General features: G+C 46.4%; 1 protein-coding gene across 3 annotated transcripts in view; it reads right to left on the reverse strand.

The window, feature by feature from the left end:
- Positions 1 to 308: 308 nt before the first annotated feature.
- CYTH1 (cytohesin 1) overlaps positions 309 to 27,959 on the reverse strand; it is a 106,429-nt gene continuing 78,778 nt past the window's right edge. For all 3 annotated transcript variants that reach the window (XM_005585136.4, XM_065532093.1, XM_065532096.1), the window contains exons 4-13: positions 26,969 to 27,035; positions 26,552 to 26,670; positions 26,113 to 26,193; positions 24,777 to 24,889; positions 23,226 to 23,374; positions 22,671 to 22,782; positions 16,845 to 16,921; positions 5,924 to 5,995; positions 5,146 to 5,300; positions 309 to 2,430 (exon numbers count right to left, since the gene is read on the reverse strand). In XM_005585136.4, coding sequence (XP_005585193.1) covers positions 2,352 to 2,430; positions 5,146 to 5,300; positions 5,924 to 5,995; positions 16,845 to 16,921; positions 22,671 to 22,782; positions 23,226 to 23,374; positions 24,777 to 24,889; positions 26,113 to 26,193; positions 26,552 to 26,670; positions 26,969 to 27,035 — 1,024 coding nt within the window. In that variant the 3' untranslated portion in view covers positions 309 to 2,351. The remainder of the gene's footprint in view (positions 2,431 to 5,145; positions 5,301 to 5,923; positions 5,996 to 16,844; positions 16,922 to 22,670; positions 22,783 to 23,225; positions 23,375 to 24,776; positions 24,890 to 26,112; positions 26,194 to 26,551; positions 26,671 to 26,968; positions 27,036 to 27,959) is intronic.

Raw genomic sequence — 27,959 nt, forward strand, 5'->3', positions numbered from 1 at the left:
AACTGAAATCACACTGAAGATGTGTTGCATTGACTGAAGGCGTATTTCTTGATCTTAATTTAAAACTGACGTTTCACGTTTCTTCTTCTAAAAAAGCGGGAGCGGGGGGGCGGTGCAAAGGCTAAGTTTCTTATCTTTTCTGACTAGGCTCTTCTTAACAGAAGACAGAACCCTCCTCCCACTTTCAAGGTGTTTCGACTGAACTCAAGGTGCAGCTGGAGTGGCACCTCGTGCACAAGCGTCTGCTCAGCACTCCTTTCCTACCTCGAGGGCCCACCCCAGCCCAGAGACGCCACGAACAACAAAGATGGCTTGGGCATATCTGGAGTTTATTTGCTGCAGTTCCTTGGCGCTAGTTTACAAGGCAAAAACAAACAAACAAAAACAATTAGAATAATTATAATTTCTTAAAAACCCTGTCAACAACTTTCAGTCATTTCTTTATATTTTTGTATTTTGACAAAACTTCTTTTAAACAAATACAAAATAATCTAAAAGGAGAAAAACTATACATAGATTATTTACACCTCTGATAAATAGACTAATACTGACCCATGTGCCTCTCCGTCTAGGAAACACTTGTGAGAACCAGGCCAGGGCCCGGGCCAGCTGGACAGGCTCCAGCGCCAGCCCAAACACGCCCAGACCTTGGCAGGCACCGCCTGGTCCTCCCACCAGAAAGTTCAGGTTTCCAGCCTGGACCCTCTTCTGTCACCCTCACAAGCTCTAGCACAAAAGTGCCTAAAGCCATTCCCTCCAGGTAGGATCTACACAAAGTGGCGGGGACGGGGAGGTGACAGACTGTCCCCCTCCATTCCTCCCACCACTCCTCTGCAAAAGCTATTTCCAGAGATGCTCGCCAACCCTAAAGGATCAGAGGAGCCGTGGCGACACGGCCCTGTGGAAACCCGCAGTTCCTCCACCTGCCTCCTCGCGGCCGCGCCCCGCACCGCCCTGGTCCAGGGTCCTGTGGAGAGGCGGGCCGAGACGGCCAGACAGCCAGCCACCTGCTCTGCCTGGACTGGCATGCTGGCCCTGGCGGAGTGGCAGGAGCTGCCCTGAGAGTCCCTGAGAGAACGGCAGGAAAATGCTGCGTGTCATGGCTCCCTTCATACTGTAATGAGGAGGGGCAGGGCCAGCTCACACAGTGCCTGCAGGGGAAGACAGATGCGAGAGGCAGCCCGGTCACCCCCCTCACTCCAGTGCACCCCACGGAGCAGATAAAGGCCCATCTTCCCCTTAGGGGGCCCACCACAAAACGCATCCAGAGTAGTCCAGTTAGGGCCGGTTTTGAGGCAGAAAAAGCTGAAGCCCTACGGGGATCGGGGAAGTCCTACTCCTTCCTCTAGAACGAGGACTGGAGCCTGGGGAAGAGGAAGAAAACCCAAAATGAAACAGATTATCCGGAACCTCTGTCCCGATAACCTTCCTCACAGTTTTGGTTATTAGGTATTTAGCTCAAGGAAAATGCTGACTTTCTACTTTAAAGCCCAACAAGAACTTGGATTCTGAAGGAGGAAAATAACGTAAGCGTCCAGTCACTTCTCTCCTCTCCTCGGTGCTCCGCAGGCACTTGGGATGGAAAAGCATCCGCGGGAGCTGCCGGACCGCACGCTGCTGCCGGCTGCGCCCCTGGCCAGGGCAGGCCCCCGAGTCTGACTGTGTCGTCTGAAGGCCCACTGAGCCTTTGCCCTCCGCGCCCTTGACCTCACCTGTCTCTCTCGCCCAGACAAGCACCAGGCAGCGAGCTCCCACAGCACAGGAGAGGCGGGCCAGGCCCTGCCGCGGGCCCAGGCTGATGCCCCTCGGCCACAGCCCCGGGTGCTCTTCTCCAGGGAGAAGCTCCCCAGCGCAGCCAGGGCAGAATGCACCTGAACAGCACTACGTTCTCTCTTAAAAAAAAAAATAGATCTTTATAGTACGTGGCTTCTCTTCCTTTCCACCGTTTTTCTTAACATATAATAATATATGGATACACGTATTTATGGTGCAGGGTTTGAAGACTTCTTCACCGGGACAACCAAGAGGTAAACAGTTGGCTCCAAGCTCTGCTACCAGAACACTGAGCAGAGAAACTGGCCAGGAGGCTGCCCTGCCGACAAGAGCTCTGCCCTGTGAGAGAGGAAGGCTCAGGAGCCCATGCTGGACAGACAGCCGGTCCTCTCTTCCCCAGTGATAATTGCCCACCCTTCTCCCACTTAAAAAAAATAGCAAAAGCTGAAGCTAGTCTCTAGGAATCCAGGGCGGGGCCTGGCAGAGGACGCTGTGCTCGGCAGCAGTGCACCCGTGGAGAGGCGGGAGAAGAGCGGGAGCTCCAAGGCCCACGCAGACCCACGCCCTCGGCTGCACGCTCAGTGTCGCTTCGTGGAGGAGACCTTCTTTTTCCGTGCTGCGAGCATTTCGTAGAAAGGGTCCCTGCTGATGGCCGCTCTGGAGCACAGAAAAGGGAGAAAACAGAGACGTGAGGGACAGAATCAGAAGAAACACACCTCCGGGCAGGGGCTTGCTCAGGGGCCCCTTGTGCCCCAGAACCCCTGTCCCACCCCACCATCACTGCAAAGGCCAAGTTAGTGTCGTCCACCCTTGCTGTGTCCACACAGTGACCTAAGGTGACACACTTTGAAAGAGACACAGGAACATGTGACAAGATAATTTTGGGGTTTTTACCTGTTTCAACATAATAATCAATTTACATGTAGGAACAGAATCATGCCACATTCTTGCGGCTATATTCTAATTCAGAGAAAAAAACTGGTGCTTGAGTTTCCATGATGACATCTGGTTTTGCTTTGCAGCAGCGAGTGCCACATAATCAAGCTGTGTCACATGCGGTCCTCCGGCACGGGGTGTGTGATAGCTGGCGTGGTAAATGCAGTGGGGCCTTCCAAGCCCCCCATGTGCACCTGCTCAATAACTAAGGCTCTATGACTCTGCAGGCAGCACTGCCTGGCACGATGCTGCTGGTGGGGGGCCATGGACAGACTGGCTGGACCTGGCTGGGTCTCCGGTGCACAGGGAGGGGGCCCGAGCTCATGCTTGTGCTACAGCCTCAAAGACAGCAGCACAGGCCGTGCCGCGGGCTGGAGCACCTGCAGCAGACTGGCAACACCACAACCCTATGTCTGCCATTCTCGACTTTCAAGAAAGTTATGGTCTAAAAGTCCTGATACTTCATTTCTTTCCAGGGAAGCAGTATCCTAAGTGATGATTCTAAATGTGACTTTGAAAAATGCTTAGTTTTTCTGACTATAGAAGTAAACACCGTATGAAAGACACATGTACAAAACCAGCCAAAACTTTTTTGAAAGACCAGTGAGGGGAGGACAGGGAACCCGCTGGCCAGCACAGTCAAAGCACACCATGATGCTGCAGGGGGAGAGGCAGGCGGTGCTCACACTGGGAGGCGCAGCGGAGCGGCAGGTGCATGCCACGTGGTGGGGGAGCTGGGTACACTCTCAGAAGAGCACATTAAATCAGTGGGAGCGACGCAGATGAATCCATAAATGGCGTCTGCACCACCAGCTATTCATTCGTGAGAACAAACTTACAACCCTTACTTCAAATCTTACACAAAAAACACATTTCATAATGATTCAAGAGTTTTTTTTTTTTTTCCCAGTATGTTAAAAAAAGGATACAGGTCCCCCACAACACTGCTGTTTTCTTCCCCAGAACACGGGACTGGTGCCATAACTGGCAGGGGACTCTGAAAGCACCGTGGTGCTGCGTCTGCTCAATGGAGGGTGGGCTGGCCCCTGCTCAGGGCCACACTTCCCGGGATGGCTGTCATGTCAGGGAAGCTGCCAAACCCCATGCCCACTACACGATCTCATTTAATCCTCAAAAGAGCCCCGGGAGGCAGAAATGACCGGTATCACACGGAAGGTAAGTTACCCGCCTACCAGGCACAAGCGCTCAGACAGACAGAGCGAGGACTCGGCACAGCGTGACCTGGCGCCAAATCCTTCCTCTCTTCAGCTAGTTCCTGTTTTCACTGCATGAATTTTCAGATTACTTTTGAGGGGATAAATCATCTATTCCTTTCCCTCCATCACATCATCTCCATCTTCAGTCAGTTTTTAGGTATTTAGCCTGGGTCAAAACCTACACTGGTCTGAGTAGAAATACCAAGATAAAACAAAGGCTAGAGGATATTGCACTCCCTCGGGAACGGGGCTGTAGTGTGGGCGAGAGAAAGCCCGTCACATGGTACACAGAGGACTTACGGGGCCTTGGCATGAACCTGTGGGTACATTCTCTCTGTTTTCCAGGTGAAGTTACAGGCAGCTTAGGAGTCTTTCTCAGGAAAACAGCTGGGTGTGCGCTCATGGATGAAGCACTCAGGAGGGAGAGGACGAGGTTGTGCTCTTAGGAGAACAGACCACTGAGAGAAGGCACAGTCAGAATGCTTACTGCTGACCCTCGCACAGGGACTGGAGGGACAGCCAGACGGACCAAGTCCCAGGAACAACATTAAGCAAGAGAAGCCAACTGGCTTTAGAAAGCCATGTTTCCAGATACTTGTCACATCAGGAAATTTCCAGCCCTGTGATACACCTTACATGGCGTGGCCCAGTGGAGCCGACAGAGCCGAGAGCCAGGAGTCACAGGCCTGGACTCGGGAGCTCCATTTCCTCGCTGTGGAACCCTGAGGAAGCTTCTCCCTCCTCCCGGACCTTGGATCATGGTATGTGACTTCCAGCAAATTTCTTAGCCTCTATGGGCCTCAGTTTCCTCATCTGTAGCTAGGAAAATGGTGTCTCACAGGATTCACAAATTATAGAACATGACTACTATCTCCTCTGAGCTGTCACTGTGAGAATGAGAGCAGCTTTGTCAGACATGGAAAGGCCAGTTGAGAAGATGGCATCTGTGCCGGTAGCTCACTCGCCTCTTCCTATTTTGGGTCTATGAGGACACCTGGGGAACCCAGATGGGACATGCTCTCTTACATATGCTGCAATAGCCAAGAATCCAAAGGCCTCCTGGGAAGTCGTCAGCTGGGAACCAGGACGAAGCTTCCCTAAGAATGTAACACTTGCAGCACAGAGATGCGGGCGGCGTGTTTAACCACGAAGACGATGGACACCTGGTGAGGTGAGGGCCGCGTCAGGCGTGCACTTCCCTTTCTCAGCAGTCACTTACTTAATGCACTTAATCCACTCCTCCTTCTCCTCCGGCGTCGGAGCTGAGATCCGATAAACAGTGTGGTTCCCCTCCACCACCCGCCCGTCAGCCTCGGTCTTGCAGGCCTTGATAACTTGGTCTTTATTGTCGGGGATATAAAGCTCAAAGCAGTTCTGAGAATGAAAACAGAGAGGGAGACAGTGGAGCAAAGGAAGCTGCTGACTGAGAAACATGCTGATTTCTTTCCCCAAAGCCCCTTTATTCTGTCCTTCACAAAATACGAGCAATACCTATTTTCCTGTGGAAAAGTGAAGCCTAGACGTGGAATTCTGGAGACTGTAAATTGTATATAAATAAGTCTTGTTAGCAAGCATATCAGTCTGATACGTTAGCTCCACTTCCAATGCATGTAAAATATGCAGAGAACTGCAGGTTACTTAAGACTTTTTAAAGGCAAGCCAGTAATATCATGACAGTCCAAAACAAAGGAAAAATACACAGCAGGTGTCCCAAAGTTACAAGCGAAACAGCCCACTCAAGCATGCTTGCCGCTGCCACTGAAGGAGGGGCAGCTTCCACACCTCATGTGATATTCACCGAGTGAAACTATAAAGCGGACGATGGCACAGGAAGAAGTGATTTCAAGTCTCATCTTTGGCTTGAACAATATAATCAAAAATTAGACTAAATAAAAGCCTGATCACGTGTTTCAGGTTTTTGGTTTTGAGTTTTTAAAAAAATCTTTGGAATGCCCATCCCTTTTCTCCCCTCAAAATATCCCAGCAAAAATACTCACTGGTTTTTTGGAGTCCTCCACTTCCCGGATACTCAGGTTCTCTAAAGGGATGATTCCACGGGGCTCCTTATCCTACAGAACAGTTGAAGAGAGGAAGTCTAAGATCACAGGTGAAGGACACACACTGCCAGATTCCTCCCCGCAACTCATCCGACTCTCCTGCCTTCTCCCAGGACATGAAGTTCACAAATCAGCCCGAGGGAACTCCTTCTGTTCTAAACAAGAAGAGCGCCACGAATGTCTGTGGATTGTCAGTATAACCGCAAGTCCTCTGCGAGCAGAAAGCCCAGAAGATTCAACAGACACCTTGAGAGTGTGGCCGGCGGTGACCCGGGCACGGTCCTCAAGCAGGGAGCGGGCCCCTTTCCCTCTTCCCTTTGCCTGGCTCTCCCACTCTTCTCCGAAGCCTCAGTTTTGGGGCAACAACTCCAGGAAGTCTCTCCTAGGTTCACCTTAGCGCCCCTGGTGCCTGGGACTGCAGCTGTGGGTCAGAACATTAACCACTCGCTGCCTCTGACCGTCGCCCCACCGCCAGACAGTACAATCCTCAGAGACACCACCATCCTGACAACTCCACCTGCATTTCCAAAGGCACCTCAACTCCTGTCCAGAACAGAGCTGCACCCGCCAACTAGTCCCATCTCATCTGCAGAGGGCACGGCACCGCAGACACTTCTAGCACACGTCTGATGGCAGCCTCACAGTCCCCTGATATCCAGCCAACCCATGGCCAAGTCCTAGCACTGTTAAAAGTCTTTGTATTTGGCCAGAGTTACACATGCACCAACTGTTAAAAACAAAACAAAAACAAAAACAAAAAAACAAACAAAAAACGACCAGTTCTATGAGTTCTCTAAAAGTGAAAACGAGTCTTTCAGTCATTTCCCATCCTGAGTAGCAACCATTTCCAACTTCTTCAAGCCAACCTGCTTGGTCTTTACCTCTGAATCTCACCCATCTCCAAAATACCATATTACAACTGCTGCCTTTTGAGTGCTCGATTTTAGATGTTATCTACAGAAGAAGACTGAGCTCCTCCTCTTACCTGGGCATATTCATATTCCCCATCCTCCTAAATAATGATCTGGTCATCTGAATTAGGGTTATACACAGTGTCTTCATTCAACACCACATTTCTCTTCCAACCTGTGCCATATATAGTGAACTTCCCAATTTTTTCCTTCCTGAAAAGCTTCCTTCCCCACTGGAACCAAAATTAAGGAGGGTGGAGAAGTGGGCTGTTCCTTTGATTTATATTTCTGTGTCCTTACCACCAAAACCAATTGCAAATGGTTAACCTCTTAGCAAAATCTCCTTCCTAATGCTAATTTGTATCAGGCATCCTGTTAATTTTAATTTCTTGAAGTAATTCTTCCTGGAGCCTCTGAAACCTGTTCCAGTCTGGACTAGTTGCCTTGATACCTGGTAAATTGCTTCATCCTTAAGCTCAGCACTCTCCATTCCAGAGTACTCTTCCCTCCTCTCTTGAAACAAGAGGTTTCAAGATCTCTGGTTTCCTACAGTCAAGGCTTTTGTCCTCCACCAGCATCCTGAGAAATGGTGTGTGGGTGGTAATATTTCTGAGATCTCACTTGACTAAGAATGTTTCTATTCGACCCTCACACCTGGCTGCTATCTGGCTGGGCCTAACAGTCTAGGCTGGACGTGACCCTCCTTCAGGACTGGGAAGCCCAGCATTCCTGCCTTCACCATTTAATATCACCCCGTACAAAGCTGTTCCGGTTGCTGGTGCTTTGCACACGACTGCAGTTCTCTGTGTCCTTGGTGTTCTGAGGCCCCTCAGGAGGCAGCCGTGGGGTGCATTCATTTTCAGTCATCATGCAGGGTATTCGGAAAGCCTTCCAACCTGGAAACACATCCGTCATTTGGGGACGTTTTTAAAAATTATTCTGTCAAGGGTTACCTCCTCTTTGTTTTCTCAGCTTCTCTGGAACATGCTAGACTAGACCTCCTGGACTAGTTCTTCTTTGGGGAAAAAAAAGTGTTTCCTTTATTATTTTCCCTCTGCCTTTTTCTTCTTTCTGGGAGATTTTCTTAATGCTTTTCTTCCAACTTTCCATTGAGTTTTCACTTCTACCATGCTTTGAATTTCCAGGAGGGTTTAATTATTATTTTTGTTCCTTGGCTTCATACAGGATCCTGTTCTTGTTTCACAGCTGTAAAGTCACCTGAGATGACTGAGAGTCTCTTTATAGCCAGCGGTGAAGTCTTTCTTCTTCCTGGAGTCCCTCTCTCATCCAAGTTGCTCTTTGGCTGTTGGGCTGCGTTGGTCTCTACTTGCTCTCAGGCTGCAGGAATTCCTCAGGTATCTGGGATTCCTTGGTTGTGCCATTTGAAGAGTGGAAGACTAACAGCTGACTGGGACTCTGAAGCCTGTGGACTGTGACCATCTACAAGGGCCCTCCCACTAGGCTGTCTGCTGGGGAATCTGACTAAATATCCTTACACATCTCTTCTTGGGCAGAGAAGTTTCCCACTCTGTCTGCAAGCTACAGACCTGGCTACCTGTGGTTCTGAGAGCCGAGCGAGGAGAAGCCGGGGGTGGAAAAAGTCCTCAGCATTCAAGAAGCCTGAATTTACCCAACACTCTTGTCTGGGTAAAATGCCCCCACATTCAAACAGGCCTAGGATCCCTCATCCAGAAACGCTTGGTGTCAGTCCCTCCTGTGAGCGAGCACTCAGACTTCTGCCTGGGTGGTGGGGACAGGCCCTCAGGGACATGAGGTGAGGGAGACAACTGGTCTGTTTTCTAAACAGTTCTCAGTCAATTCTGCTTCTAGTTTTTACCCGCACCATTCTCACTTCTAGGGTTTAATTGGTGCCGGCACCTTTTGAGGATTCTGCTGGGTTAACTGGGTTGCGGCATCCCCAGGCGAGCAAGTGGGTGGTCTAAGAGTAATCACACTTCGGACCTCAGTAAGTATGTGACATAAAGTATGCTCTTTGACTGGTGAGGCCTGCGGCATCCACGTTACATATGCATGGTGCACGTTCTCGATGTAAAATGATTTGAAACCAAGATGATGTACACCCATGGTCTTCAGTCTGGAGTGGGACCAGGTTATAAGAACACCCTCCTGGTCACTGGGATTGGTCACTGGGAGAACCCACTGGGGATTCTGGTATCTTTCCTGGCCCTGCCTCTTCCCTGCTCCATCCTGCACAGCGTGGCCCTCCTCGCTCTTCTCGGCACACTTATCCTGCCACTTGAGAATTGGCTCGAGTGAGCCAGCATCGCTGACTGGTGCTCACCTTATCCCTCAGTGCTGGGATGAAAGAGAATGAGAACCTCTGGTGGAAACAACTAAATGTTAAGCTCCTGGGCAGCAATGTAAAAATCCCAAATATTAAAAAGACCCCTGTCTAGAACTTCACGTGGACTCTGGCAGGCCTAAGAATAGGCAGGCTGCACCCTCACTGATGACCCCTGTGTGCCCAATAATCACCCACTTCCGCCGTGAAGAGGGAAATACCCGAGGGCAACGTCTTTGGCTTTTTAAATTTGTCTTTAAGAACACTCATTGTTTTTGCAAAAATAAGAATTGCTTTTTATAAATAACTAAATATTGTAGAAAAGAATACAGGTGAAATGTTTAGAAATACTCCAAATCCAATCACTCCTAAATTATCATTGCTGACATTAGGTGAAGACGTGTTGTGTGTGTACAGAGAGAGGGAAATAGGTTTTATGAAAATGGGATATTTCAAGTAGTAGTATTTTCATAAAACACATTCTATTTTAATTGTTTATAATTTAACAGGGGGGAAAAAGGAAGCAGAAACTGAAGAAGTGTTGAACCTCAAAGTAAATGTTTCTTTACCACAAGAGTTCCTAAGATGACCTTATTCAAGTTAAGACAAAGATGTTTACGAAAATAATCCCAGCACTTTGGGAGGCCGAGGCGGGCGGATCACGAGGTCAGGAGTTCGAGACCAGCCTGACCAACATGGTGAAACCCTGTCTCTACTAAAAATACAAAAATTAGCTGGGTATGGTGGCACATGCCTGTAATCCCAGCCACTCAGGAGGCTGAGGCAGGAGACTCGCTTGAACCCGGCAGGTGGAGGTTGCAGTGAGACGAAATCACACCACTGCACTCCAGCCTGGGTGACACAGCAAGACTGTCTCAAAAAAAAAAAAAAAGACTGTCTCAAAAAAAAAAAGAGGTTTTACTCATTCTCTTAAAAAAATACAACATGCTTCCATTTTAACAACATTTCTTGACTCTGCATTTTAAAAAGTACAAAATCTTCTAATTCTTCACATCGTTCCTCCTCCTACCTCCTGATTTTTATTATCTCACTTTTACATTGCCCAGGTTTATAACATTCATGGTCTGTCCTGCAGCCACAATTTCTAGTTAATTAGTATTAGTTTTATATTTGAGCATATTTTAGTATTAGCTCTATATTTAAGTTTATTTAGCTATTACTTCTTTTTTTTTTTTTTTTTTTTTTTTTTTTTGAGACAGAGTCTCGCTCTGTTGCCCAGGCTGGAGTGCAGTGGCCGGATCTCAGCTCACTGCAAGCTCCGCCTCCCGGGTTCACGCCATTCTCCTGCCTCAGCCTCCCGAGCAGCTGGGACTACAGGTGCCCGCCACCTCGCCCGGCTAGTTTTTTGTATTTTTTATTAGAGACGGGGTTTCACCGTGTTAGCCAGGATGGTCTCGATCTCCTGACCTCGTGATCCACCCGTCTCGGCCTCCCAAAGTGCTGGGATTACAGGCTTGAGCCACCGCGCCTGGCCTATTACTTCTATATGAGGTATATTTAGCTATTAGTTCTATACTTAAGTATATTTTGGTATTAGTTCCATACTTAAGTATATCTTGGTATTCTGTACTTAAGCTTATTTTAGTATTAGTTGTATATTCAAGTATTAGTTCTGTATTTAAGTGAATAGTTTGATGCTCACTACCAGTCTTTTACTTTCCGGGGCCTTCCTTGTGATTCATTTTCTTACTGGCTGGATTTTTTTTTTTTCAAGAAGTGTTCCAAAGTGCTGCATTTCACATGTTTTCTTCATGAGAGTGCTGCTAGTTGTGCTTTACTTAAATGATAATGTGGCTGGACAAAGGGTCTTGGGTCATTCTTCTCTTCAAAACTGTGCAGACCTTGATACTTTAATTTCTGGGACAAAAAGCTGCTGGAGATGATCTGCTTTTTCCAACAGAATGACCAGAGACTTGGCTCCAAGTGTAATGGTCTAAAGGGGCCAGGCTTTGGAGCCAGCCTTTCTGTAACAAAGTTTCCTGAAATACAGTGTACTCTGATTTGTAGATTCAGGGCATTTTCCTCTTTCTCAGGGAAATAATCTCATGCCACATCATATCTTTGATTTTGCAGGCACCAATCACTCTGGTGTTGGGATCGTCTTCTGTTCTCTGCATCTGCTAGCTTTTCTCTGTTTTAATACTTGTCTTTTTCAGACATAATCTTTGTGATTGGCTCAAGCATTTAGGACCAGGGCAGGGGAGGGAAGATGGTTTGGGATGATTTGAGCACATTACATTTATTATACACTTTATTTCTATTATTACACTGTAATATATAATGAAATAATTATACAACTCATCATAATGTAGAATCAGTGGGAGCCCTGAGCTTGTTTTCCTGCAACTAGATAGTCCCATCTGGGGGTGATGGGAGACAGTGACACCCACAACGTGTTGCTGATGTCCAGGCTACTCTGTAATCACTCTGTGGTCGCTGTCACTGCAGAAAACACTGCTTCACAAAGACAGGATGCTGGGCATGGAAGCAGGCTTTCAGTGCATTTGTGGCAACCTCAGGATATTCCGCCTTGACTTTCATCCAGAATGTATGGAGATTTGAAGTTGTCTCCAACATACTTTTAAGGCCACTGTCATTTGCGATCTCAAGCAGTCGATCCTCTTCTAGCACGGACAAAGTTGATTCACCTGGTTTACTCTCAAATGGGTCACAGATCCATTCCTTCCCAATTTGGGGGTCTTTTGTGGTTGGGAAGTATCGCTCAAGCTCCTCTGAAAGCTGAGGCAGGTGATCATGCGTCCACTGCGGGAAAGAAGGCCCCGGCTCCGTCTCTTTCACAATCTCGCTAATGTCTGAAACGTCAGGAATCCCAGGGTTCACTCGTCACCCCTGTAATTCCAGTTTGGCTTTGAACGTAGCCACTTGATCTGCCGACTGGAACACAGTTGCCGCTCTCCCCTGCAGTGACGGATTGAGTTTGTGAGTAGGTTTAATCTGTCACACAAGTACACAAGTTTCCTGACCTATATTCTGTGTCACTGAAATGTGCTGCTAGTGGTGATGTTTTCTAAAAGAAATCTCTGAAGTGGCTGTTGTAACTCAGAAAGTCTGGCCAGTGATCTGCCTTTAGAAAGCATCTCACTCTGCATATCAGAGAAGCCATGTGTGCTCTGCATCCAGCTCCTCACAGGGCTGCATGAACAGGCGTGAGTTAGGGCACGTACTTTAATGTGGTTGGTAATTTTAATCACATCCTGCATAAATGTTGTTAAATTCAGGTGACACTTTTTGGCTAGCCAGCACTTCTCTATGGATGACATACTGCATAGACTCACATTTAGAAGCGACCTCTTTGACCTGAGTAGTGAAACCAGAAAGCTGTCCAGTCACGGCAGCTGCTCTATCCATGCATAGACCAATACAAAACAGAACAGTTCAGTTTCCCTGATATGTAACCATTCAAAGACTTGAATAGCTGCCATGGTGTTGGTTGGCAACTAAAGCACACATAACATATCCTCATGCACATCCCCCTGAAAAATATGTCACAGAAAAACAAACGTTGTCGTCTTGTTGTCAACAGCAGGAGACTCGTCAACCTGAATTGAGTACCACAGTGACTCATTAATCCTCTCGAACAACTGTGCCTCAGTATCTGCTGCTACATCATCAATTCGTCTAGTTATGGTGCTGGCTGAAAGAGCAACACGTGCCACCTTTTGAACTACAGCCTCTCCTAAAAGCTCATGACAAATGTCCTTAGCAGCAGGCAGGATCAACTGTTCACCAACAGCCAGTCCTGGCTTTGGCAATGCGGTTAGACACTAAGAGTGATGCTTCCAGCGCAGATACATTTGATGAAGGGGTGGCCTTCAATAATTGCTTCTGTTCTTGATGTTTACGTTTTTTTCTTTTGAAAACTCCAAAGGCTTGTCTTTTAATGCAGGGTGCTGGGTCTCCATGCGGTGAAGCAGTTTTGAAGCTTTCATGGCTTTGCTGAGTAGTTGGTCACCACATATTCTACAAAGTGGACTTGGCGAATGTGACCAGCTGTGGAAATGAAACTAGAATTGGAGTAGAACTCTAGGCATTTTCTTCACAGTGCAGCTTTCCTTTCATTGGCAGTCTTGGCGTCTTCTGCTGTCTCATCAATGGGTCTCTCTCCCTTTTCACAGAAGCTCTCCGGTGACGTTTGATTTTTACTCATTTTGGCGAGGGTTGGCGGCTGGGCTTACCAAAACCGTGGCTGAGACAAGTACACAATGTGGAAAGAGACACGGATGGCAGTGGTAAATAAAATAACAGGCGGGCCATGCGCAGACTGAAGTAAGTGCTGGATTCTGACTTAAAGCCTGCCACCAGATACAGCTGTACAACTGAAGTACATCTGTTCACTTGCCACTATAAAGCCTGCCACCAGAGGCAGCCTAATTGTCACTTGCCACTCACTGATAGAGTTTTGATGAGTCTGCAAGCAACTGATGTATTGTTATGGTCTCTGTGCAGTGAAACCTCTCTGCTAACATTCATCCGTATTTGCAGCCACTCCCCAGCACTAGCATCACCCCCTCAGCTCCATCTCAGATCATCAGGCATTAGATTCTCAGAAGGAGCACACAACCTAGATCTCCGGCCCACGCAGTCCACAGTAGGGTTTGCGCTCCTATGATAATCCAATGCCGCCACTGATCTGACGGGAGGTGGAGCTCAGGAGGTGACGTGAGTGATGGGCAGCAGCTGGCTGTCAATACAGATGAAGCTTCTGCCGCTCGCCTGCCACTCACCTCATGCTGTGTGGCCTGGCTAGTAACAGGCCACAGCCTGGTACTGTCCTATGGCCTGGGGTTGGGGACCCCTGTATTTGGGGATGGATATCATGCTCATGGGAGACCCTCCATGGACGGTCTTTCCCATTGAATATACAGCCCTGAGCCTTTAATTATGTCTATAACGGCTGTTTTTTTCACTTTTCCCATTTCCCCAATGTCCACCCAGCAGGAGATTTTACTACTCCTTGATCAGGGATGGAAAAATAACAAGTCCCATTCAGTTTGCTTCCTCCCAGACCTGAGAAACCAGCAAGACTGCCAGGTCTCGTCACATCCCAGGCCGTGAGGTAGAAACCTTGCACACTGCTTCTGACTGCTGCCACCGCCGCTGCTGCGCCCGCTGCTGCCCAGGGCTGAAGTTTACTGAATTCGTTATGCCCCTTCCCCTGCTTGGTTGTTATTTTTCCCTGTTTATTTTTTACTAGTCTATTGCTCTGTTAGGTAATTCTGTATGGAAGTTTCAATCTACTGTCTTAATTCTGACAGCTCCCTCTCTGTGTCTTAAGAAATTTATTTACTTTCTCAGCAAACTATCGCAAGGACAAAAAACCAAATACTGCATGTTCTCATTCATAGGTGGGAAGTGAACAATGAGAACACTTGGACACAGGAAGGGGAACATCACACACCAGAGCCTGTCATGGGGTGAGGGGCGGGGGAGGGATAGCATTAGGAGATATACCTGATGTAAATGATGAGTTAATGGGTGCAGCACACCAACATGGCACATGTGTACACATGTAACAAACCTGCAGGTTGTGCACATGTACCCTAGAACTTAAAATATAATTAAAAAAAAAAAAAGAAATGTATTTACTACTGGGTGCTCACGCCTGTAATCCCAGCACTTTGGGAGGCTGAGGCAGGCGGATCACCTGAGGTTAGGAGTTCAAGACCAGCCTGGTCAACGTGGTAAAACCCCATCTATACTTTAAAAAAAAAAAAAAGCTGGATGTGGTGGCGTATGCCTCTAGTCTCCCAGCTACTTGGGAGGCTGAGACAGGAGAATTGCTTGAACCCAGGAGGCAGAGGTTGCAGTGAGCCGAGATCACACCACCACTGCACTCCAGCCTGGGAGACAGAGCGAGACTCTGTCTCAAAAAAAAAAAAGAAATGTATTTATCTCTGTATTTCCACTGCTTGATAAAATGCTACACTTTGCTGAATAAGTGTGGCCGAATTGAAATAAGGATTAAGGTGACACCACTATGGTGGGCATCATGAAAAACCACAAGATTCTAGCCTCTCGTAGCATTGCTCTAGGATTGTCCAGGACTTAGGAGTACACCACTTAGATGCTTATGTATGTTTCATTTTGACCCAGAGAATAAAGAGACAAATTCAGAGAGGATGCTAAAGACACCATTAGTGTAGATGTCTTCAGAAAAAAGGCAAAATATGGGGCAGAAGGGTGAACAAAACAGAAAAAAATGTACCAAGATGTTCATGGTGGTACTTTGGGGGTGAAGCAGAAAGCAGCTTTCTTTTTATAATTCTGCAGATATTTGAAGTGTATTACTCTCATATGAAAAGACTGCAACAACAGAAAAGCAAAGCCAGTGCAGAACTTGCAGGGCATGAGTTGAGCCCCTACAACACACAAAATCCCGGCCAGAATCCCCTTCAAAGTGATGCACTATCCTCAGTCACCAAACCATCAGAAGGAGCGGCTCTGGCCTGCAGCCTGATGGGCTACGAAGTGCATTCCCCGGGTGAGAAGCTGCATGTGCGTGATGTCCATGGGGATGGCGAACAATGCCAAGTGTCAGACACGACGGAAACCCATCTTCACGCCTCACAGCAGAAAGTGCCAAGGCGTGTACCTGTTTCTTGGTCCTAAATCAGGACTGGTGAATACGGTCAGGATTTCAGTGTTTTAAGCCCCATTTTGCTCTAAACTTATTTTAAAAAATACTTCTGAGTCTTAATTTTCTCAGTGGGATCGATGACTTTTGCTCCATGAAGATATACTTGGAGAACAAAAGCAAAGCATTTTCAACTCAACGGCCTTGACTTCAGACAAAAGTTCAATGCCATGGCAGTATGCCCGCTTTGCCCTTACAAATGACCAAGAGAGGTGGCAGAAATGAAAAAGCACACCATCGCCAGTCCGGTGGGCCACGGTCTCCACACCAAGTGCTATCTTGCCAGGGTTCTGGGTACCTTGCTTAGAGGGAGCTCTGAAAAGAGCTAATTTATGGTTTTTATTCTCTTTGGTTATTATTATAAAAGGGATATACATATCTAAAACACAAATTTGCAGCTGTAAGTCTCTCCCACTGAATAAAACCAACAAAACTTCTTAAAACTCCAGATAATCTCAAATTAACTTTTCCCATCTTACTTCACTTCTTTTTCCCCCACTATGTATTTTACCCCTTGGGCTGTTTCTTCTGAAATCATATTTCTGCTAACCCAGAATAGGTGAATTTTCTAAAATCATGATTATTTCCTTTTTCTTTTCATCTCCCTTTCAGTTAGGGCCACATACTCTTTCTTGGCAACCAATGCAAATTCATTCTTTCTAGCCCGGTTCCAAAACCCATTTCTAGTGCTGCTATTCCATGCTCCCCCTCCTCCAGGCCGGGCGTCTCCTGTCTCACCGGAACCGGATGCCGGCTCTGAGCCCCAGTGCCCTTGGAGGCACGCACATCCTCTCAGGAGGTTCCCCATTCCGAGATTTACCTCAGTTCTTCCACTTTGCTTAAACTCTCCCCCATCCCCCACAGATATAGAAGTGCAAATCCAATGGTCTCCTCAACCGTGTCTGATTAGAGCCACTTGGAACCGAAGGCCCTGTCCATCCCTAGTCTGGAGGCCGAGCAGCAGGCACTCACCGTGGTATACTCAAAGTAGTAAAGGCAGTTGTCAGTCAGAATGAACCAGCGCCTCTTCCAAGTCTTTACCCTGCCACCTGCAGAGCAAAAAGAGATGCACGTTCGACAAGAGACAACCAGACAAGCGCAGGCTCCACGACACACACGACACCCTCTCTTCTCAGAGAGAGCTGGGGGAGGGGCATCAGGAGAACGTGGAGCCCACAACACTGACATCAGTAACAAGACACAGAGCCGAAACAGAAGCGTCTTTCACAAAGTGAAAGCCTGTGGGTACAAGCAGAGCAAGCGCGTCTAGGTGACACCTGGAGATGGAATCAGGACGGCAGGATGAGCATGGGTTTGTGGAGGGAAAACCCAGGGGCAATAATGACATACAATGCAAATTTGCCAGAGTCAGCAAAAAGCCTATGTGGTAGAAATCGCCAAAGAACAGAAAAAGAAGGAAGGGTCAGCACCTAGTGCAGGCTACTCTGCTACGGACAAATAGCCCGGCACATAAGGAGTGTTTCACTGGAAGTGAAGGAAGGAGGAAGCAGGAGGGGAGATGCTGGGAGCCTTCACAATCAAATCCACACTTTCCCTGGAACACGAAGTAAATCCCCGTGGTTCTACTCTCTTCCTCACCTTCATGATTACAGGGAGCTTCTACACTGGCTCTTAACCTTATGTGCTAGTGTCCTGAAAACAAAATCTCCCGAGTCCTGGGTGACAATCACAGCAGAATTCCTTCATCAAGGAAGAATCAACTTGTACTGAGAGGTTGCCTCAGGAGCCTTTTCCATTCTGGGCTTCTCACCTCGAGCTTATAACAGAAACAGCTGGCAAATATAGCCACGGCAAAACAAGCTCTGGTGGCGGTGGCTGGGAGGCTGGCAAGGGCCTCCCTTGGTTCTTTTTAGTATTTCTCAGCACAAAACACTGGGGTCATGGCCAGGCACAGGGGCTCACATCTATAATCCCAGAACTCTGGGAGGTCAAGGTGGGTGGGTCGCTTGAGGTTAGGAGTTCAAGACTAGCCGGCCAACATGGTGAATCCCCGTCTCTACTAAAAATACAAAAATTAGCCAGGGGTGGTAGCACATGCCTATAGTTCCAGCTACTTGGGAGGCTGAAGCATGACAATCGCTTGAACTGGGAGGTGGACGTTGCAATGAGCCAAGATTGTGCCACTGCACTCCAGCCTGGGTAACAGAGGGAGACTCCATCTCAAAAAAAAAAAAAAGAAAAAAAAAAAAAAGCTGGGGTTGGGGTCGTGAAGTTATGCTGAGACAGACATGAAGGAAGGAAAAATTTCCCCAAGCCTATCTGAATGAAGCTACACCTGCTGTCAAATTGGAACCACAGGCTTCCTTTTCCTCCACCTTCCTCTTATCAAGGGAACATTTTCTGAACATGAACCACTCAAAACTTATCCCTAAGGCCTTCACCTGTGAAGCTATGCATGGCATTCTAGAGACACTTCTTGCACCCTGCTCTTTTGCTAAGACTTAACCTACAGACAATATTGCTTCTCCAATCTTCCTAAATGGCAAGAACCATGGGGCATAAATCTCATACCCCCGATCATGCTTTCTCTCTTGCCCTCCTCACAAATAGCTGAGCAAAGAGGAGAAAGGTTTTACAGGGACTCTTTCTAACCGCCAGAACCGGCCTGCATGCTCACACCAGAGAAACCTAAGGGGAGTCTGCAAACAATGTTATGGAAAGAAAACGTCCAGTGTAGGTCCTGGCAGACAAATAAAAGGATCACTGGGCTTTCAGGCCAGTTTTTAGCACCCCGCTTGGACGCTGTACTCTAGGCGGGCTTCCGTGACTGATCATTAATTGCAAAGATTCCAAATGACACAGATCTAGGTTATGCGGGGGAATGTGCTGTAAGCAAGCACGTGCCATCCGCCTGCCCATCCTGGGCTGTGTCAAGCAAATTGAGACTCCCTCCCTCCAGTGACTTGTAAGTTTCATGTGAGCCCTTGCCGCTGGTCCCTAAAGGTTAGATGGCATGAATTAGAAGAAAACCATAAATGGATACTATGACATGCATGTGGAAAACAGGAAAGCCTGGGCAGAATTCAATAAGGAGGATAAAGAAGACAAGGACTATATTCAGGACTAAAGCCAATTTATTCTTAAAAAGGAACCCCCTCCACCAATTCAGAGCCTGAGAACTTTGGTCTTCCAGCCTGGCGGGCCATTGGTTGTCCCCAGAGGCTTGGCACAAAGGGAACATCAGCCCATGCTGGCCTCCCATGCGCTCCATCACAGGACAGTACCCGGGGAACCCTTGGGACTTAGGAGATCATGGAAGAAGCGAGTCAGATGCTAAAAGAAACACGATGGAAGGAAATCAAGGAGAAAAAGCAAAGCCGGAAGAAATTCTCTGCCTGATCACAAAAGCTTGGTTATTATCCCTGGACAATTTATTGCATTACAGAGACCTCTACCATAAAGCATCACTGTGGGCCCACGCAGAACATTTCCACGTGGAAAGAAAAGCAGACATGAAACAAGCAGACAGATCAATGCGTGCCTAGGACAGTCCCTGTGGAACTCACAGGACCACCTCCCACTGCACGGCTCCTCAGCCCTCCTGTGCCCTCCCCGAGATATCAAGGCCGGATGCCATCTTCCCCTACAGCTGACATGCCATCTTCCCCTACCTGACAAGTTCCTGAAGCATCTGAGGAAGTGTGCATGTTTGGAGTTGTTCTTTTTAAGTGTAGCTACAGCTCAGGGAATGCTTTGGCACAAATCTGAGGTGTCTTGGGCTAGGAAAACATGTTTCCCCAAACCAGCAAATGGAGAGGAGACACCAAAAACATAACTAGGAGAGCAATTCAGGGCTTTAATGAAGACTCGCTGAAAAAGCGAGGGAGCGAAACAAAACATAAAAACAGAGCCCAGGCTGTAATGCCCTTCTCTCATCCCCACGAAATTAAACACGAGGACTTCAGGGAGGGTTTTTGGGTTTGGAGTTGTTTTTTCACCTTCACTCGGTGTCATTTTGAGTTTAGGACACGCCATTTCCCCTTTTTGTCCAAAGGTAAATGTCTTAAATATCGTCTAATTTAATTCTTTCCCTAGTTTGCTTTTCCATCATGGTAAATCAGAAGCTTTCCCTAGCTTTGGGAAGCCAAGACTTTGTTCTTTCTGGAAAAGTCTCAGCTTGAAAAAAGAAATACTTCCTTCTCTTCTTTCTCCTCTTCTCCACGTCAGAGATTAACTTTCAATCAGGCTGATTAATGGATGTCAAATTGAATATCAAACATAGTGCATGTCTTAGCCAATAATTCCAAGTGAAAATGTCGTGGAAACTTCCTCTGCTTTTACAAACCCACTCTTAGAATGTTTTCTTGCATTACTGCATTCAGTAATGAATATAACATATACTCCTCCAAAAAGGAAAAACGAAAATTGCTCCAAACCCCTGATCCTGACCAGTTCCCTAGGGACTGTACAATAAGTTAGAAGCAGCATTAACACTACCACCGGCAATTAAAAAACAAAATAACCAAAAATAACGAAATAAGAAAATGCTGCAGCAATGACAGTGGCCTATGCAGAGCGAGCGAGCAGGCTGAGGGGTTACATACCTCCTGGAGTTTGGGGCAAGGAAAAGGAGAGCCAAAATCATGGAAACATACAAATGAGGGAGAAAAGAAAATTAAAACAAATAAATTAAACCCGATTCCTTAATCTTAAAGTGCAATGTATCAGTCACATTCATGCCTGCCTGGGGAGAGAGCTGAACTAAAAACACTAAACGGGCAAATGATCCCACCACTGTCTGGCACGTGAACGAGGGGCTCTTACATGCCACGTCCCACCTCATCAAGGCAAGTTTTGGGGCACTACTGAAAACCTGGCCCCAAAGAAGCCACAAATCAGCTTTTACAAAGCCAACGTTTATTAGTATATCCGGAATCAGAGCAAAGAAGGCTAAGATTATTTCAGGGAAAATTAAATGTCTTCTTTAGATGGCTGTCACTTTTTAAAGTGTGTAAGAATGCACACACATATACCCATGAATACACATGTACACATGTGTATACACAAGAATACACATTCTTATGGCTATCTGCATACACAGACATATACACACAGCTCCAGTCGGCTGGAAGCCCTGCCTTCTGCAGCACATAAACACAAAGAGTGATGCTAAGTGTGCTACAATGAAAACACAATATTTGTAGTTTCGAAGGGTTTGATGGAGGTTTAGAAAAAGTAATGCAATGAGCTAAAACTGAGTCCCACACTTGGTAAAATTTCCTCTTTTTTAAAATCTGAAATGCCTCATGAATTTGCATGTCATCCTGGTGTAAGAACCAAGATAATCTTTGTACTGTTCTAATTTTAGTGTCTGGGCTGTCAAAGCTAACACTTAGTATTAGCATTTAAACAAATCTCGCTGGAGGGGAAAGTAAATCCAAACTTGGACACACTTTAAACATTTCCAGTAGGTTTTCTTTTAACTCCATCCACTTGGCAATAGGAATGTGGAAGGGAAGGTTGCCTATGGGGTTAGTAATTTTAGAGCCTTAACTTCAAAGATTCTGCTGGCTTAAATATACATAAAATGATGGCCAATTCAAGAGATATTTACAACTGATGGGTGAAGTGGTGCCATAAGGGGAATTTATGAATTAAGTCATTATGTATAAGCACAAGGACTTGGGATATGCCTTTAAAAGAAAATATAAAGGCTATTGCTATCTGACCTAGTCAGAAATAAAGGACTCCATTTTAGCCTTCCCAGATGTGTTGGTAATGACCAAGAGAGTACTGACTTCTAATCACTGGGGCGAGTAGTTGGGCTGGTAGAGGACGAAACAGCCCCTGCTAATGTGAGAACCCAACTCATCAAAGGCTAAGGCAGAAGGCAACAGAGGAAATACGCTGTTAGTGGCCCCCCAACCAAAAAAAAAAAAAGACATCATTATGTCCGGAGAGTCTAGAGCTCTCTCTATATTCTTAAACTATTAATAAAGTAAACACATGTGGACATGAATGTGTATGAAAACCCTACTAATGTTTTTCCTATTGATTATCCTGTCCCCTTCACGGCAAGGCATGACCACAAATCTCAGCAGTACAAGCTCATCACTTCTGGCAGAGGGAAGAGAAATGCATTTTTAGCTTTTCTAAATGAACAAAATAATTAATGTGGCTGATTCAGATTGAAAAGGAGGGGGGGAAAAAAAGAAAAAAAAAAAAAACCGCTGCCCAAGAATGAGTAAGAGTGCTGTGGATTGAGCTGCAGCCAAGGGCTCTAGGCTTGCCATGCACACTGCCTGTGGGGGAGCCAGATGCAGAAGGAAGTGACGATGCACTGGGGCGGGGGCAGGAGCGCCAGGTACAAATCTGTGTGATGGGAAGTAGAAAGATGGACAAGGTTGGCCACCCTCCCAATGGTTATGGGGACAGGGAAGGCAAACGGACCAGGTGCTCAGGGAGCTTCCTTGAAACAAAACCTGGTCAACCAATTCAAGAGTAAAAACGTGGAGCATGAACACATGTGGGCAGTATTTATGGTGGAGTAAAATCTGTCCCCAGCGGTCTGTGTCCCGGGGGGCAATGACTATGAAGTCACTTCCTTTGTGGAAGCGGACCTTTGTTAGAACAGAACTCATACCAAAGTCTCTTTGAAGTCCCCTATAAGCCACCCCCTTTCCCACATGGTGTGTGTGTCCATGAATGTGCGTGAGCATGCATGCACGTGCACGCACACATGCACACATGCATGCACACACACGCACACACACGCACGCACACAGCCTTTCTTCCTAAGTCTCAGCTTTGGGAGCCCTAACTCGGAGACGCACTTACCGAGTTTCAGTAGCCAGCCTTCTCGGTCTGGGTTGAAGAAAGTGTGAGTGAGGTCATTCCCGTCATCTTCTGGGATTTTAAACGGTTCATTTTTTATGCTCTCATAGAGATTCTGGGATAAAAGATGACAATTTATGTCTCTGATTCTAGAAATATTTTTTCTTCCTCCCCTTTCTCTTCATTCATTCCACAAGCATTCATTATATGCCTATAGTAAGCCAAGCCTGCTGGGTGCTGAGACTAAAAGAATATGACCATTTCTGCTTTCAGGCAGCTCACAGCGACAAAATAAATAAGACTTCCCCATTAGGAAAATAAAGACAGCAGCTTGACTTCTATTCAAGCTTTTAGTTTCATATTTACAAACCACTGTCCCCTTCCTGATTCCGTAGCTGGGCCTCACTACCAACTTCTTAATGAAATTCACATGGTTAAATAAATTAAAAGAGGAGGCCCTTGATAAACTGTATGTCTTTTCTTCCTTCCTACAAAAGACGATCCTGTTCCCAGTGAACTCTTTCTTGACTTGAATGAAGGCCACTCTTGCTTGCTTACCCGGAGTAGCTCCTCCGGCAGGTCTCCCCCATCATTGATGCCTCGGTTCATGGCAATGAACCTCTCCACAGTGGGCTTATCTTTGACATTGGGGTTGTGCAGACTGGTGTTCAACATGATGATGGCAAAGGAGAGGACATAACAGGTGTCTAAAGATGAGAGAAAAGCAAAGGGGAGCCGTGTATGCTTAGATGACCAGAAACATCCTACTCACAAGAGCAAGAGATATCAGATGAAACCAGGAATAAAAAACCATGCTCTCAGCCGGGTGCGGCGGCTCACGCCTGTAATCCCAGCACTTTGGGAGGCTGAGGCAGGTGGATAATAAGGTCAGGAGTTCAAGCCTAGCCTGACCAACATGGTGAAACCCTGTCTCTACTAAAACAGAAAAATTAGCCAGGCATGGAGGCGTGCACCTGCAATCCCAGTGACTCGGGAGGCTGAGGCAGCAGAATTGCTTAAATCTGGGAGGCAGAGGTTGCAGTGAGCTGAGACAGCACCACTGCACTCCAGCCTTGGCGACAGAGCGAGACTCCATCTAAAAAAAAAAAAAAAAAAAAAAAAAAAGAAAAGAAAAAAAAACAAAAAAAAAAACCATGTTCTCCAAAGAACGGAATGAATCCAGATGAATGGGTACACTCTAGGGCACATTGCTGTCTGAAAGGAGCAAGGCACGAAAAAGTATATAAAGTATTCAAGACTTAAAGCTGTTTATTTTTTCAGATTGGAAAGGAGAATACACACACTGTAGAAACTCTGAAAAACACAAGGTATTTTTTAAAAATACGACCTATAATGACCCATAATCCCACTATCTAGCAATAATTTATTTTGCTTTATTTCCTCTATGTAAATGTGTCTAGGTATAACTCATCACATATTTATCTCACCAACATATACTGCAACAAAATTGGAAACAAACTAATACATATATATGCTTTTCTGCTAATCTTACTATCATTCTCCTACGTCAATAAAAATTCTTTGTAACAACATGGGTTTTTTTAGTTTTTGTTTTTCGTTCTGAGACAGAGTCTGACTCTGTCACCCCGGCTGGAGTGCTGTGGTGCGATCATAGCTCGCTGCATGCCGTCTTAAACTCCTGGGCTCCAGAGATCCTCCTGCCTCAGCCTCACAAACAGCTGGGACTACAGGCACAAGCCACCACACCTGGTTAATTAAAAAAAATTTTTTGGAGACAGCGTCTTATAATGTTGCCCAGGCTGGTCTCAAACTCCTAGCCTCAAGCAATCCTCTCACCTCGGCCTTCCACCCAAGGTGCTGACATTACAAGTGTGAGCCACTGCACACAGCTCAAATGTGGTTTTTAACAGTTGTGTATTTCATAGTTCAGAGGCACCACAATTTAAATTCACAGTGCCGTACTGTCGGACTTTTGGATTATTTCCAACATTTTACTATTATAAGTATCATTAAATAAATGTTCCTAGGCATGAATCTCAGCCCTTTTGTTTTAGAAATTATCTGGTGCCAAGAAAATAATCCAGTGTAAAATGCCCATCATAAACTAGGATAAATTATTGTATTTACCCGTGGACTGGAACACGCCATTATTGCACTGACAGTATCGCTGGGCAAACGCCTCCATCATCCGGTCAATCTTCTGGGCCTCTCCGGGTAGCCGGAAGCTCCACAGGAACTGCCTGAGTGGGTAAAGACAGAGTGCTCCAGAACTCGGGGAGGCGATTTACTTCTCTATCAATTGTTAAACTGCCAATGATTTTTTTTTTCTTTCTTTTTGAGACAGAGTCTCACTCTGTTACCCAGGCTGGAGTGCAATGGCATGATCTCGACTCACTGCAACCTCCGCCTGCCGGATTCAAGCAATCTCCTGCCTCAGCCTCCCGAGTAGCTGGGACTACAGGTGCCCGCCGCCATGCCCGGCTAGTTTTTTATATTTTTAGTAGAAACAGGGTTTCACCATGCCGGCCAGGCTGGTCTCAAACTCCTGGCCTCAAGTGATCCACCCGCCTCAGCCTCCCAAAATGCTGGGAGTACAGGTGTGAGCCACCACGCCTGGCCACGGACAATGACTTTTTAACATCAAAGTGCAAAGGGAGCCCTGCTGGGCTTCAGCCTTCTGTTCCTATAACTCTGAACAGATGCAAAGTTGCCATCCACACCACTGTTATTTTAATCAAAAGTAAAATTTTTCTTAGGAAAAAGTGAAAAATTAGGAAGGAAGCCATTCCTACTGAGGAGTGGTTTCCCTCCTCAGAATAATATACAAGACTGAAACACAGATAATGCTCATTTTAAATAAACTCTATTTCCGGAAAACGAGATGGGTGACAGAAAAAGAGAAGACTGTCTTATCAAAGAATTAACAATTGATCCCTTTAAGTCAAAGAAAGACCCACAGCTAACAGGTTTAATTGTGGATTATTTCCATCCAGCTAAATGATAGCACAAAAGATGAAGTCATTACTTACACCTACAGCAGTGAAAATACAGAATGACAGTTTCGTAAAAGGCAGAAGGTAACAAATTTAATAAAAAATTAAGGTTTACTTTTTTTCTTTCCAAAATGAAATGCATAACTACTTATTCCAGGGCAGGAAACTAAAGGATTTTCTAAACTTAAAAATTTAAAAATTTAAGTATTCATCAATTTCTAAAACCTCAAATGTAAGACTCAAAAAGAGTGTTACAGAATCTGCCTCCGGAACGTAACAGAACTGAATTCCCCTTGACCATCCAGTCGTTTCCAGTCAGAGACCAACAGATTTCTTCCCTCCAAAATACTCCAAAATATTCAAAATCATACCCAAAGATATAATTCCAATAAAATGGCACCCAGAACAGACTCATGATCAAAGGGTGGCCTCCCACTCCTTCCAAAGCGGCTCACCTCAAGAATACTCACCGTAGTGCCTGAACGAGATTAAGATCAGTGAACTCGTGCAGCTCCACAAATGCATGAAGAACCTGGATATTAAACTCATCTCTATCGAGAAAAGACAAAAAATGGGAGAGAAAGCAGGAGTCAGACACTGACACTGAGAATCTCCAGCCAGGCCATGTCTCCCACACTCCGTCCTGTGGCTGTCCAGACAGCTACTCTCGCACACTGTCAGCAAGAAGACTGGCTAGCTCTGCTGACTGGCTAAACAAGCTCGATGTCCCCATGACTCCCGGACAGACCCACCACTATTCCCCAGAAAAGCCTCCCCTCAACACCAGTGTGGCTACAGATGCTTTAAGGCAAAAACCCCTCCAAGAACCTAAAGCGTATTTGGGAGTTTGTTTCTTTGTGTCATTCCTGAACAGCCTTCCCTAGCACGCGCGCATCCCCAAGGCCTTGCCTCTCCCCTAGGTAGTCTCCGATGGCTGTCTTGTTGAGCCCTTCGCCTTTGTATAAGAACTGGGCGATGTCTTCACAAGTGTTCTTCAGCAGGTCGTTCTCTATTAAGAACTGGATCCCCTAGAAAAAGACAATGAAGACGCCAATGATGCTTGCTGGGAAACAGCTAAAAAGAAGAGGAAAGGGCACAGGAAGAAATGGGTGTGGGCACACTGGAATATTTAATAAATAGTTGCTAGCTGACCTAAAAAGCCGGAGAGTCACAGTTTAGGAACAAGGGCTTAGCGCATAACATTTGCTCTACAAAACGGCAACATGAACTGTAACACTTGGAAAGAAACGTTTTTAGGGTCTATCTGAGCACTATTAAAAAAACCCCATCTAATATAGACCACTTCCCCGCTTCTTTCTCACTTACCTTTTTAGGGTCCATATTAAATTTTTTCCTGCCCATGGCTACCTGTTTGTTCCTCTGCATGTTTTTCCTGTAAAACAACCATCACAGCCATTTTAGTACTTCAGGCCATTGGAAAGGCTTGAAAGACTAGTATCATTTCCACATGAGTCCACTGATGTACACAGATTTTTGAAAGATTTATGCAGGAAAGCAACAGGCATAATCCGGTGGAACTATGAAAGGCCAACTGAAACCTGAAGCCTGAACCTGGCTTCAAGCTCATTTGCTCCTTCTAGCCTGGATCAGAGGTTTTCTTTTTTCTTTTTTTTTTTTTTTTTTTTTTTTTGAGACAGGGTCTCTCTCTGTCCAAAGGCTGGAGTGCAGTGGCGCTATCTCGGCTCATTGCGACCTCTGTCTCCTGGGCTCAAGTGATCCTTCCACCTCAGCCTCCCAAGTAGCTGGGACCACAGGCGCATGCCACCATGCCCTGTTAATTTTTTTTTTTTTTTTTTTGGTGGAGACAGGGTCTCACTGTGCTGCCCAGGCTGGTCTCAAACTCTTGCACTTAAGCGATGTGCCCGCCTCGGCCTCCCAAAGTGCTGGAATTACAGGCATGAGCCACTGTACCTGGCCAGTTTTCTTTTTTAACATGGTTTTTAAAAAAACTTTATCAGGGTATAATTTACTTATAATATTCCTACTGTAGGTACATATCTGAATTTTTAGTATACTAAGTTGTGCAACATCACCATAATCCAGTTTTTTTTTTTTTTGAGATGGAGTCTCGCTCTGTCGCCCAGGCTGGAGTGCAGTGGCCGGATCTCAGCTCACTGCAAGCTCCGCCTCCCGGGTTCACGCCATTCTCCGGCCTCAGCCTCCCGAGTAGCTGGGACTACAGGCGCCCGCCACCTCGCCCGGCTAGTTTTTTGTATTTCTTAATAGAGACGGGGTTTCACCGTGTTAGCCAGGATGGTCTCGATCTCCTGACCTCGTGATCCGCCCGTCTCGGCCT

Source organism: Macaca fascicularis, chromosome 16 (genome assembly GCF_037993035.2).
Source record: "Macaca fascicularis isolate 582-1 chromosome 16, T2T-MFA8v1.1".
NCBI lineage: Eukaryota > Metazoa > Chordata > Mammalia > Primates > Cercopithecidae > Macaca > Macaca fascicularis.